Source organism: Phaethon lepturus, unplaced genomic scaffold (assembly GCF_000687285.1).
Source record: "Phaethon lepturus isolate BGI_N335 unplaced genomic scaffold, ASM68728v1 scaffold1702, whole genome shotgun sequence".
NCBI lineage: Eukaryota > Metazoa > Chordata > Aves > Phaethontiformes > Phaethontidae > Phaethon > Phaethon lepturus.
In genome coordinates, this window is record NW_010525317.1 from 12,581 (window position 1) to 25,907 (window position 13,327).

Sequence of the window (13,327 nt, forward strand, 5' to 3'; positions counted from 1 at the left end):
TATACAAGTTAAGTGCTCAGGGCTTGTAGAAACTTTACTACAGTAAGTACTACTACCTAAAACTCCTATTTTAAGAATGTGGTAACAATAACTGTCAGCGGCAAGACATGTGCTGTCTGCCTCTGGGAATGTAGCAGGACAAGATGGGGATATGTATTAGCTGTATCTTATATGTATTGCCTCCATATTGACGATTGGAAGAAGTGCAGACTTTGTTAAACTGTAGAAAGCTTTTAGGGATTTTGAAGACATTGGTAAGGTAAATCCCTAGGTCTTCTTACAGATTTCTGAGGCTTCTAGGTACTGATGTGTAGCACTGTTAGAAAGAAGAAAATAAAGTTACCATGTCAGGTATACTGGAGGAAGTATAAGTATATGGTGTTTTATAGACTAGTCTTTCTGTGTGAACTAAAAACTCTGTTAAACTGATCTTACTCATAGCATGGTGGTAAGAAATTGAATAGAAATAACTGTGGCTAAAGAGTATGGGAAACTAGCTAAAAGTTCTAAAAAGGTGGTTTTAGCTTCATTGAAATCAGTGTTAGAGCAAGAGCAGATTCTTACGTTTTGGCAGCTCTGACATCTTTTCAAAGTAAGCTGTATATAAAGGAAACTTGCCCTACCTCTAGATAGCTTACAAGAACAAATTTTGACTCCATCGCAAATGTAAATTTTAGAAGAAATATTATGTTCCGAATGTGCTCCCTGTTCCAAATGTGTGAAATAAGTTAAAAATTATAAAAATAAAAATTGCCTTTTATTTTCATTGCGGATGACAAGTAACGTTGCTATCACATGCCTAATGCAATGGGTATCCCTTTCTAAGGCTGTTTTATGTTGCTTGTAGTTGTGGTCATATTTCAACAATTCTTGGGTTGTCTGTGATGCTTCTGGAAACTTTTTAAAATAATGGTTCCTAGAAGGTCACTAGGGAAAAAAAGTATTGCATTACTTTCTCTTAGAATAAGTTTGATTGAGAAGCTCCAAAGCCAACTTTGATTGGAAAGGACAGTGACTCCCCTGATGTCAAACTGCTTTTCTGTTTTGTCTTTTTTTTTTCTCTCCAGCTGTCTTCATTAATATTTCCACTAGTTTGGCTAGGTCATAAATCCTTGAAGAGTTTCGTAACATCGTGTAACAGGCTGCCAGTTACTGCCAGTGCACAGCAGCTGCCCTTACCTGTGTAGAGTGTGAGCTGAGCTCTCAAGTTGCATGTAGTAGTGGTAAAAAATGGGTTTAGCTCACCTTGGACTTGCATCTCCTCTTGATCAGAGGGATAAGGTGTTTGTCAGGCAATGGACCTTATGCCAGAGACTGTTATCTTTTTGGCCCAGGTGGTAGTACCTGAAGAGTGACCTTAGATTTATCATTCCTGGACACAGTCAGCACAGACTAAAGGAGCAATGTATGTTATGGTGTCTGGGCAATAACAAAGATGATAGACTTGATAGAAGGTGAGGAAAGCAGGATTTTTTTTATTATTGGTGATCTTCCTTAAAACTCCTGGGAAAGCAACTGATGTTGCTCCTTTGTCTCTTTTTACTCATTTGCATAGTTACAGCAGCTTGCTGTGGGCTATTAATCCATCAGTTCAGATGATGGATCTGAAAACACCAGCTCTGCAGCTGGTTTATGTGGGCTTTGACATTTTGCTTGGGGGAGACCTACATTAAAGTAATACTGAGTGCACAGAGCGGATGCATCAAAAGTCAGCTAAGGCCAAAATTATAATTGCTTGTATGGTTTGCCTTCCTTTGTACTAAGTTAGAACAGATGATGGACAATTCCGAGGATTTAAAATGTTAGAAGACTTGATATAAAATGATAGATAATATGCAGTATAGGTTAATGTAAAGTGATATATATGTGGACTGCTTTCATGCTGTATGCTCAGTGGTAACTTGTGCACATCTGTTAAAGCTCAGGAGCAAGGTCTTGTGCCTGTGTACTGTTCACGATATCGTCAGCTTGGTACTTGGGAGTAGTCAAAAACCCAAGTTGCATGTTGGGAATCAGTAAGATAGGAACAGAAAACAAGACACTGCATGATCAGACTGTGGATCTATGACTGTTTTGCCTCCTGGATAGTGTATATAGCTGTCACCCTGGTCTCTCTGTAAGACTACAGAGCTAGAAGAGTGTTATGGAAGAGCAGCAGAGGTGATCAGAGGCACAAAACGACTTCTCTTCAATGAAGTATGGTAGATTATTAAGGCTGTTTTCCAATATAGATAGTATTGTGCAGCAATTAAGCTAAGAGGTGGTGATTTTGAAGTGATAAAGGCTTCCTTTTAACAACGTACTGGTAGTCAGAGGGAGTCCTTGGTACAGGGGCTTATGTGGATGCTCTGTTTATGTGCTGCTGAGAAGAGTGTAAGAGTGCATGGAAAAGGAATCAATCAGATGCTGTTTAAGTGGGAAAACTGCCCCATCTTAACAAATGCCTGACAGGTAGATTTTTTTTGTGACTACAGAAGTGTTTAGAGAAATACTGCTGTCTGTTTGCTCAGTTGCATGTGCTACCTTAGATGTTTTTGGCCACTGTTGAAGGTAGGAACTTTGGTCTGATCCATAAGGCTGTTCTTGCTGGATGATGGTTTTAAAACCATGCTGTTTAATATAATAATACGGTCTTCAACTAGGGATCCAGACCCTCTTGTGTACTTGGTGAACCGATGTAGAAATCATCTGCTCAACAACACTACCTTGGTTCAAAGTTGAAAGCAGTGATGTGCAACGTAAGTGATAGTAACATAGCGCTTAAGGTGGTTGATATCAAAACCTTTGGGCATTCATACTGCTGCAGGATCTGCAGTATTAGTTGTATTCCAGCCTGTACAGCTTGCTCCACTTCTGCTGCATATGCATCTGTGAGAGCTACTGGGAGCGTCTTGTGCTACCTCGCTGCTGGGTGTAGAGAGGGACTGAAGCTGATGAGCAGCACTTTGCATTTTTGTCCTCTCAGAAGAGTGCAGCAGCAAAGTACCCAATGTGCTGAACTGTTACGGCCCTGGACACTGATAGAATATGAGGGGAACTGTAAAAACAGAAGGCTCATATCCCATTAGGTAGAGAAGGAGAAGGGGACCCCAGTGCCACTTAGAACTGTAGTCTCCATCACAGTGTAAATTTTCTAAAAATAGGCTCTGAACCTCGGGGAGTTTAGGATTGATAAAAAAAATTAGATGTTAGGGTGCAGAAACATTGACTGCTGGGCTAGAACTTGGTATTGAGGTTTTTTTTTTTCCTTTTTTGTATTGGTGTCTTGAAATACTTATGCATGGGAAGATCTTCAGTGAAAAACAGAAATTTAAAGGGTCTTTGTGATACGGGTTTGTGGTTAAAGTATTTTAAGTACCATGTTGGAGAACTAGCATAGGTCTCTTGTCATCCACAGGGTTAGGTGATACTGAACAGACACTTAACTTGTGCCCCTAATTTGTTCTGTGTTTTATGGCTGTTCAACTATGACAGTTATGCCCAAATTCGCACCAGTGCTTAATGCTCAGTATTGCAAATGAAGTGAGTTTTCCCTATTCACTGAACGTATAAAGTGACATAGAAATACAAAATTCTGAGAGACATTTACGATGATGATGGCTTTGATCTTTGTACTTTTTCCACTCTAAAGTAAAAATATTGTGCAGTAGTATGGTGAAATGAGATTACATGTTCTGGTGAACACCTCTGAAGAAAATAAATACCCCTGAACCTATTACAGGTTCAGATAGCATATAGTAAACAAAAAGTACACTGAATAACTACAGTAAAAAAACCTGTTGAATAACTTAACCTGCATTGATCATTAAATGGTGTGGAGATCATGTGGTGTATTATCGAGAAATGAAGCTGTCATGTATAAAACAAACTAAATTAAGGTTACGTAGAACATTGTATACTAAGTATACTAGATGGAAAGTATTGTGGGTAGCTTTGGTCAAATGTAAGTAACTTTTTCTTTCCTTTTCCTTCTCTCCTCATACCACCCCTGTTTCTCTTTCTGGATTGCTGCTGCACCTGTGCGGACTCATTGCTGCAATGGTTCAAATTCATTGTTTCATTGGACTGCTTCTGGATGTATTCTCTTGATACCTTCAACACTGGAAATGATGGAAATGTGTTGTTTACAAAGTAGCTGTAAGTATTACTTTAATACAGCTGTATTACAGCTATTGTGGAAATAGAAGAAGCATTAGGGTTTTAGTAAGTGAACTGAAACTGAGCTTAAGTAGCAGCTGGTTGAAAATCAGGAAGGTATAAAAGTTAAGGGGAAGTTTTTTTAAGTATTGGAAACATGAGATCTCACCTGGCACACTGATCAACACGGTGGAAGTCAATGCTTCAAAAAAAAAAAGTAACTCCTTTTAAAAGCTGCTGCAGGAATTTAAGAAACTCAATTCCTAGTTTGTTTCTGTCTGTTTAGAAGTAGCAAGTTATGAACAAATGCAACCATTTAAAATCAGTATGTTGAAAGCTTCAATTTTTACTAGTGTTGGTATACCAGAAATCCAAATCTGGCATCCAACTTCTTTTTTTTTTTTTTTTTTTTTTTTTTTTTTACAAGGCTCTTTTCTATGGAGTATAAATGCTCACATTAATACGGCATTAATGCCAACTGTAACACTTCATACATCTTTCTGGTTAGTAACATTTATATTTCATTATCTGAAGTTGTGGATGTAAATGCTATAGACTTACTTAACAGAACAAATACACCAAAAATTGCCATCTATTCTTGTTTAGAATTTCATATTCAGCATTCTTAAAGTTCTTAGTAGTAAAACTATCCTAAGTGTGGAGCTGTATACAAAAAGGAAGGGAAGAGAAATAAAAATAATTTAAAACAAGAAGTACATGTAAACCCATTCTTTTATGCAAAAGAAATATTACCTAGATTTAATGAGTGTGTGAGCTGTTTCTGGTAAGCATGGCATACACTCAAAGGTATGTAGGCATTAAAAGATGCAGGTGGTTGACAAGTGGAACTATAAGGAGTGTCTGACTGTGATTAGATATTTTATATCTTGTAGGATGAATAGCAATTGCATATCCTTAATAGTTATTAAGGACCTGCACTGTTAAGGAGCTCTCTTAATATCAAATTTGATGACCACCTGCATGTCATGCAATATTTCTGAAGCATTGGCTCCTCTTCATGGTTTTAGGTTGTGGTAGATTGTATTCCTCACATGTAGTTGTAGTAATGTAGTAAATAGATGTAGGAAAAGTAAAACAGTCTTTGGATTTTTAAATTCCTGGCTTATTTTTTTTAACCTTTTGAAACATTTCAGTTGAGACTATTGCTGCACCAAAGGCTGAATTGAAACAAAAAGCACCTTAAAAAAAGTTTCTTGATGACACAAGGCAAATATTCCTACATTTAGGGAAATAATAACATTTGTTGCATTGTATGTATTTGAACTTGAAACTGCAACACCTAGCCTTAGCTGTCTATCATTAGATGTTCCCCTCTCATTCTGTATAAGTTAATGAGTTCAAAGACACTGCCTTTTTTTAAACTTGAAGGAGAATTAATGCAGTGTATTATCACTAAATGAGAACTGATACTAATTTGCAGGAATATCAAATCTATCTTTTTCAAAGTAGTCCTGCTAAGTTTGGACTTTTCAGACTTACTTAAATTTGATGATGGCACCAGTATAATATGTCTTTGTAGTGGTGTGTCATTGCTTGAGAATAATGATTGGTTTGCCAAATGGAGAAATCAGTTCTGTGACTTAAAGGAGAGAGTCAGTTCATTGACTAGTACTTGTTGGCTTGGAAAGAAGCTAGTTCTTCTTTCTTTCAATGCTTTAAAAGGGATAGTGGTTTTATATCCTTGCAAGGAATGTTTGCTTTAATAAAAAAAAAAAAATTAAACTCCAAGAGTTGTTACTCTAATAAGATTATTCTGTCAATTTTAGAAAAAATACCCAAATAAGTGTGAGTCAACCACATACTAAACTTAAATTAACCATATGCTATCCCATACAGAGAAGTTCTGAGGCAATTAATTACTTTTTAGAATTCCTCTAGCCTCTTGAAGATAATCTTAAGGAGGGGCATTTAAACTTGTAGACAGTGCTTCAGCTCTGTGAATGTACATAACTTTCTTAAGCGCTGATCAGATAACAACCTCTCAACTTCGGATGGACATAAAGGCTGAAGCCATTGCTCTATCAGAAACAGTACCTTGTATTGTTTTAAGTAGACAGTTGTCTTGGAAAGTATTTTCAGGTTCTCTTTAAAAGAACTAAACTGTCTTGTCTCATAACACAATCCTCAGAACTGCTGTGATACAAACACATTTCTAAGATTCTACTGGAAGAGCAGTTTAAAAGTAGCATGGCTGATCTCTGGAGGATCACCGGGTCTAGTTACAGTGAGGAAGAGGCATTTTAAACACCTTAAACATTTTCATTAATGTGGTGAGAAGAAGTAATGGCTAACATCCAGAATTCTCCTCTTTTCATAGTAGGCAATATTGTGAATAACTTCTTCACAGTATGAGGCAATTGAAGTTTTGCCTTTATGGAGGGTTTGTTGCAATGCATGCAGCATTAGTGTAGCTCTAGATCTGGGTTTAACATGAAGGCCTCCAGTTACATGACCCAGAAGTAGAGGGTGTCAAGTTAGTCCCCATCATATTGGGGCAATAGCCCTATGATTTCCGGGAGTATAGGAAAGCTACAATCATACTACTTGCCTGTATTTCAAATGGGCATTGGAACAAAGTTGATTATATTTCAATCTGTTTGCACTTGTACACTCTTGTGCTTGCTCAGTCATGATGTGGTAATTGTACTTGCTCAAAATACTGCTAGCATAGCTAAATTTCTGTGCCAGTCTTTTGGCTATCCAGTAAAAAAAAAAATAATTTTTTCTTATTTATTGCAGTTCATTGCACTGTCATTGATGTAGACAGGTTGTTGAGAAGTTGGGTAGCTAGCACCTTTCTGCAAATGTGAAAATGAAGTGAACATTTAAGGAACAACAACAAAAAAAAATGAGCAAAGTAAGAAGTTACAAGCTTTTTGTTTGACTACTTTTCCTAAGTATCTCTTGCCTTAGCAACAGAAGAACCTTGAAGGATATGTGGGATTTGCAAATCTTCCAAATCAAGTTTACCGGAAGTCTGTGAAGAGAGGATTTGAATTCACACTCATGGTAGTAGGTAAGTTTGTTTGTTTTGAGTGGTGATAATTATAAGTATATTGATGCAGTTCTTAAAATCTGTGAGGATGATCTAAATATGTTTTGCATGATCTCATGAGAAAATACGGATCTTCCCCTTCTAGACTGTTAAATCTAGAGTGTTTAAAAAGAATGTCTGATATGCAAGTAGATGAGGAGGAGGATAAAGAATAAGAACTGTATAGTTCATACAGTCTAAGAAAAAAATTTGGTGTGGATCTATTCTAAAATGGGACTTGCAAGTATGACATAACAGAAGTAATTTGAACTTGGACTTTCATTTAAATAAGAAATTTGAGCTGCTTTTACAGTTGAGTCCAACATGGCAAACTGGGATCCAAAAGTAAAGTTGGAATCTTTCCTTGCACATAACCAGGCAGCAGGATCCTGTATATCCTGCACTACCGTGGCCACAAAATTGTGCTACAAAATCAAAGCTTTAATTTAAACAAACAATTCTAGTTTGTATGGTTGCAAAGAAAACCAAATGTAAACAGTGGATTCCCTGTGGACTACAGAGAATGGGAAACTATAGTTAGTATGGATGAGTAATGCCATGCAGAACAGTTCATTTAGGCTTCAGTGATGACCCAATTGTCATCTGTCCTGCTAGAATGTCTGATTTCCCTTTTTCTCTCTCTTTTGAGTACTTGTATGATAGTAAACTGTTTGGTACATTTATGCGTAACTGGTAACATGTATATACTGGATATGTTACCCAGCTTTGACATGCTAATGGTTAAAATAAAAAGTGTTTTATAAAAGCCACCTGTCTCTTTGTTGATGTTTACCATTATCTTTTGTAATTGGGCTAGCTTGTAATGCTTTGATGCTTTGTCATCAGTACAGTGGATTTCTTGTACAGTTGTTATGTACATGTAGCATGTAACATAATAGTACTACTGATGGAGTTAGAAATAAGGTCAAATTGGTGAAAACTCATTGTAGATCGCATAATTTTCTTTTTATTATAAAGTGAGTTAGAATTTTAAAATTTGAGGCTTGCTTTTTCCTTTTGGAACTTGATTACAGGTTCCTTTGTAATCTAGCATCCAAGTACATAATTCATTATTTAGTCTTGAATTAAAACTTGGTTTTCAGCTATCCACAGGGAAGAAGGGAGGAGGAAGGGAGAGAACTGTCTTCATAAAGTATTATTCCAGAATGGTGTGTAATTTGTGCTGCCATGTTTCATTCTTGCAAAAAGTCACTTAAAGCACAAGTAGTAGATCTAGCGATGTATTAGAATTGGAGAAAGTGTGTAAAATACCTCGGTGTTCTTAATGCTTGCCTGTAGTACAGTTTAATGCAATTGCACTTAGGAGAGAAAAATTGTGACTGTCAAGAGAAAAGTTGGTCCAAAATTAGATTGCAAATGAGATGTTGATCAGAAAATTTTGTTACTAGTTTTACTTCTAATATTTTTGTACTTACTACTAAGACTTGATTCATTTGCATGTGAATTTGTGCCATTGTCTGGGAGTTTACTAGGGGAATTAACAGTAGTTTTCTAAATTAAAAATGCATCTAATTCTTTCCTTCCAACCCCCCAATATAGAAATCAGATACTTCAAAGTGAGTGTTTAAACAAAATGATGGCTTATGTTTTAGTACTCTTAACAGCTGAGGAGAGGAGGAATGGGGGAGAAATAATTTGTTTCAAAGTGCTGTGTCTGTTAATAGTATGCCCTGAAAAAAGGTCTCTTCTAAATATGAAGATGAAATCGTTAGTGTATCACTGATCACTTCTGTTGGTAAACATTGTAATTATTTATGCTGCGTTTATCCTTTGAGATAGTGTATTCTGACTTGGTTTGAGGTCTTCAGCTGACATTTGATAGATACAGTTCTGTTATAGTAAGTGGAATTATTTATAATCTACTTCTTAAAACTTAGAAGTTTAGAATATAGTGCTAATCTGTATATGGTCAGTGCTTGGCTGAACAAGAATACTGTATATATCATCTTTTGGAGATAATTGAAAATATTCTCTTGGTCTTTCTACTATAAAGAATTGTGTGTGCATGGCTGCCTTCTACTGTAGATTGCACAATTACTAGTCTCCTGGCTATGCTTTATTTATAGGTACTTCGGTGCCAGTATGTCATCTGTTTGTTCTGAAATTAAAAATGAGAAAAATGCTTTTGTTTGCTGAGCAGGTACAAGGAAGAAAACAAATCATGTTTGGGACCTGCGATCTCTGTGTCCAGCTATTTTCAGGTGTTCGTGAGGCTTTACTGCAGTGAATTCATTTGTATAGAAACTATTTTACAGTTGTCCTGTTAATCTGGAATTATCATTTAAACTTAATAGATGCACATAGCATGATATCTGGCTTCCTTGTCTTGAAATGTGTAGTATAAAAAGCCAACGGATTAGCATTTTGGAGGGGACTTGCCAATACAATTGTACAGCTGAATTGTAGAAAAAACTCAGTTTTCACTTTAAATATGTAAGATATTTGTCACTGAGGAAGTAGTAAGTACAGCATCCAACAGATCTGACATTGTTTCCAGTAAGAATTTTTGCAGGGAGACAGATAGGTTTTAGAGAACCTTTCTTGTGCATAAAACATGAATGTACTCCATAAAATGTGTATTCCTCAGGCTGCTGAGTTACTGTTACGGCCCTGGAAATGATGGGGCTGCCCGTACCAGTGTTGCGGTGAAACCACCTTGCGTCCTGCGCTTCTATTGTGCCAGTGAAGCTGGAGAGGTGGCTTTTAAATTTGGTTGTGCATAAAGCCGAGTAGTTGTTGAATAGCCTAGAGCACAGTTTCTGGAGCAGGTTAAGAACATAGGTGCTCCTTAGCTGAGCTGATCTAAGCTGGTTGGGGGCACTGCTTTGGAAGTGGCTCCGTTTCAGCCATGGGGGCAGTGCTCTGTCCTGTATCTTGCTTTATGAGTCCGGACTCAGTAAGATTGCTTTATTCGAGGCTTAGAATGCTGGTGAAGTCTTTTCTGTAAATATAGTTGCTAATTTCCAGGTGTTCTCATGTTTGTGTTAAATGTAACTAATGGGGAAAGTGTTCATGTACTACACACATACAAATTCTAAAAGTTCATGTTAAAACATACTTTTCATATTTAGTGCTTTAAGAATCATTGAGAAGTTAACCTTAATAGGAACTTGGGCTACTTTATAATATTTAGCCATAGTAAATGTTTCAACACTTTTATCTCATTAACTGTATTTATGCTTTCTCTAAGTTGTATTGTTTCCTTTGGTAGTGTTTCTAAACTTTTCTTAAGAAACTGAAGACTGAGGTGGCCCTTTTTTCCCCCCCTTATTGATCATTTGTCATTAGACATTGTTTTGTCTTTAAAATCTTCTTGAGACCATGAATTTCATATTAGTCATATTCTGAAAGGCTAATCAGTAATTTAAATCAAATCATACTACTTCTGAAATTACTTGGTTTTGTAGAATAAAAACTAACAAGTGCCTCATCTGAGGATAAGACATAAAGTAGGCAAAAAGACTCAGTAAATTGAGTTTCATTCTTGATGCTTTCAAAAGACAACATTTAAGTAGTGGTTTAAAGCAACTAATTCTACATCTGAAATATTAAAGCTCACCAGTGGAAGAAATGTCAAATTTGCCTTGGTACGCTGCTTCCTTCGTAATCTTGTGTAATCTCTTCAAGTATAAGATAGTTGTTGAAGCAATTGAGAACCCCACATAAATATTTGGTCTGTTTGAAATCTAACCTGTAGTCTGTGAGTTTCTCTGCTGTTTAGGTTTTTTGGACTAGAGTACATGTTTAATTAAGTCAGATGCTTAAGAAAAATTCCAGAAATAATACTGCCATGGTTAGTAGCTCACAGTTAAAGAAAATCTTAATTGTGAAATTGTAGTTATGTCTGTTTATTAATATAATTAGACTTGCTTAAGTAGTGGGTGTGTGTTTTTCTTCTAGTGTAATGAGGTGTGGAACAAACAGCTGCTTTTCAGGGTGTATTTTTTTTCTAAACACTGAATCAGGAAATCCCTCTTTTGTTGTTCTTGTATTGAAATTATGCTGGTAACGTGATTTGAACCAACACCCACGTAGATGCAAAACCATAATTTTTAAAAATTCTTTTCGTCTATAGAATTTATGCACTTAAGAATAATTAGTTGGGGTGGCTTTTCCTAGAGCTATACACTTCAAGGTGTTCAGGCTTCCTGAGCCTTACTAGAGATTGGACTCTTAAATTTGATTTTATTTTTTTTAAAAAATCATCTGGTTTGCAAGGTGCAGAACACTTACAGTCAAGTGACTTTCCAGAGGACCTTTCTACACAGTTCCTATTTCTTAAACAACTGTTTGGTAGCTTTGACTCTGAAAACTGTTTTGAAACCTCTACTATAGTAAATTATCTGTTTTGTTTTCTAATTGTTGCTTTAGCCTTGTAGATAACCTGTAGATTACAACTTAAAGGAAAATGTCATGCAGTGCTGTCATAGTGTTTCATTTGTAATTATATGCACACTCAAATGTTTTGGTTTAAACATGGCTTTTTGGCATGAATGCAGAAGAAAGGGCAGTATTTTGCAAGACTTGAAGTTACGTTAAAGAAAAAGCACACTGATTTTGAACTGCTTTTATTGTTCACTGAAGAATAACTGGACTGGTTTAATAGCAGTGTCTTCTGATGATGGATCATGTTCTGATTAGAATTACCCCCTTCATTTGTTCACTTTCTGGGGCAATTTATTGGTTGGTACCACTGGTTGGCTTGACAGCCTCAGTTGCTCATAGGTACTTGTTCTTTGGTAGTTTGGTATCTTCTCCCTTTTATTAAAGCCAGGAACAAAATCATTAAGCATGTGTCGGGAGATGAAGATTAATTAAGTGGGGAAAAAAAGCCAGAACAACTGTGGGTAGGCAGTACAATTTAGTAGAAACCATTTTGGGATGTTCCCAGTTTTTGTTCACCTGCTGTGATTTGAAATCCTCTTAATTAAGGTTTCTGCAGTGTCCCTACCACTGCAGTGTCTGAGTATATGTTTGGCCTTTGGTGTGACCTTCGTATCTGGCTTCTTAGGATCAGTGGAGTATCATTGCTGAGTATTTGTTACCTAACTTTGCCATTTTTTTAGAAGCCTCTAGGCTCTACTGTCATAAAAATCTAGCTTATATTAAAACATGCTTTCTTTTCAACCTACTGGAGGAAAAGAAAAAGTGAGTTCTGACCTTTCCAATCAGTTCTTAGCTTCCCTGGGCTATATTGTTGCATTATTGGTTATGGAGCTTTTCCTTGTCTACAGTCAGGTGTGTACACTGGCATACATACCTTAGAAAGAAGAAGCATCTTAAGAAAAAGAATTTAGCAAAGCCTGTTTTCTTCTTGAATGAATCCTGCCTCCATGTTCCCCTTTTCCCCTGTAACGAAACTTTCTCAAAATACCTCTTTTTCTCTAATTCTCTCATCCTCTGAAGACTGTCACATGTTCTATGCTACCTACCACCTTGGCTGCAGCCCATTTTGAGCTACTTGCACGATGGCTGACTGCCTGTCTGGTACTGCTGTGCCAGGGTTAGGGCCCAGTTAAACAGCGCTCTCTCAGTTCTCAGGGTGCCCTTTCTGTAAAGAAAAGTATTAGTTTGGCTTCAACTGTTGTGTAGCAGATATGGATGGCTCCCTTAGGAAACTAGATTTTTTTTTTTTAAAAAGAGATTTTAAGTTGCAGGTATTTTGTTGACAGCATTATGAGGTTTCAGTGAAGTACAGAAACAAGAAAGGTTCTGTGAAGAATTTTGTAACCTTAAAAAATAATTTACTGCCTTTCATGTACTGGTTCTGCAGATATGTGTTCTGGCAACGGTATCTACAGAGTATTAAAACTGATAGCTTAATGCTTACATGTAACTGATGGGGATGCCAAAGCAAAATATGTTGAATTCAGGAGAATTGGCAGAGCTGAAAATGAAAGGAATAAAAAAAACTGGTGGAGTTCAGAATGGAGCCAGGGTGTTCCTAGAGACGGATGACACATTCCTCTGGAATAATCTCTATAGATGGAGTAATGCCTTACCAATAGCATATCACTTTTTGTGGAAAGAAGTTGATCAAGGTTTTTGAGAAGGCAGAATAGATTAACTCTGAAGATCTTTCTGTGGAAAACCAGCAAATAACCGTTCAAGATC

At 36.6% G+C, this 13,327-nt stretch overlaps 1 protein-coding gene across 1 annotated transcript in view; it reads left to right on the forward strand.

Annotated features, from left to right (window-relative positions):
• The first annotated feature begins 4,011 nt into the window (after window positions 1-4,011).
• The window catches only part of SEPT7 (septin 7), a 66,588-nt gene continuing 57,272 nt past the window's right edge, over window positions 4,012-13,327 (forward strand). Inside the window, exons 1-2 of the mRNA XM_010282698.1 lie at window positions 4,012-4,137; window positions 7,072-7,174. Coding sequence (XP_010281000.1) covers window positions 7,165-7,174 — 10 coding nt within the window. The 5' untranslated portion in view covers window positions 4,012-4,137; window positions 7,072-7,164. The remainder of the gene's footprint in view (window positions 4,138-7,071; window positions 7,175-13,327) is intronic.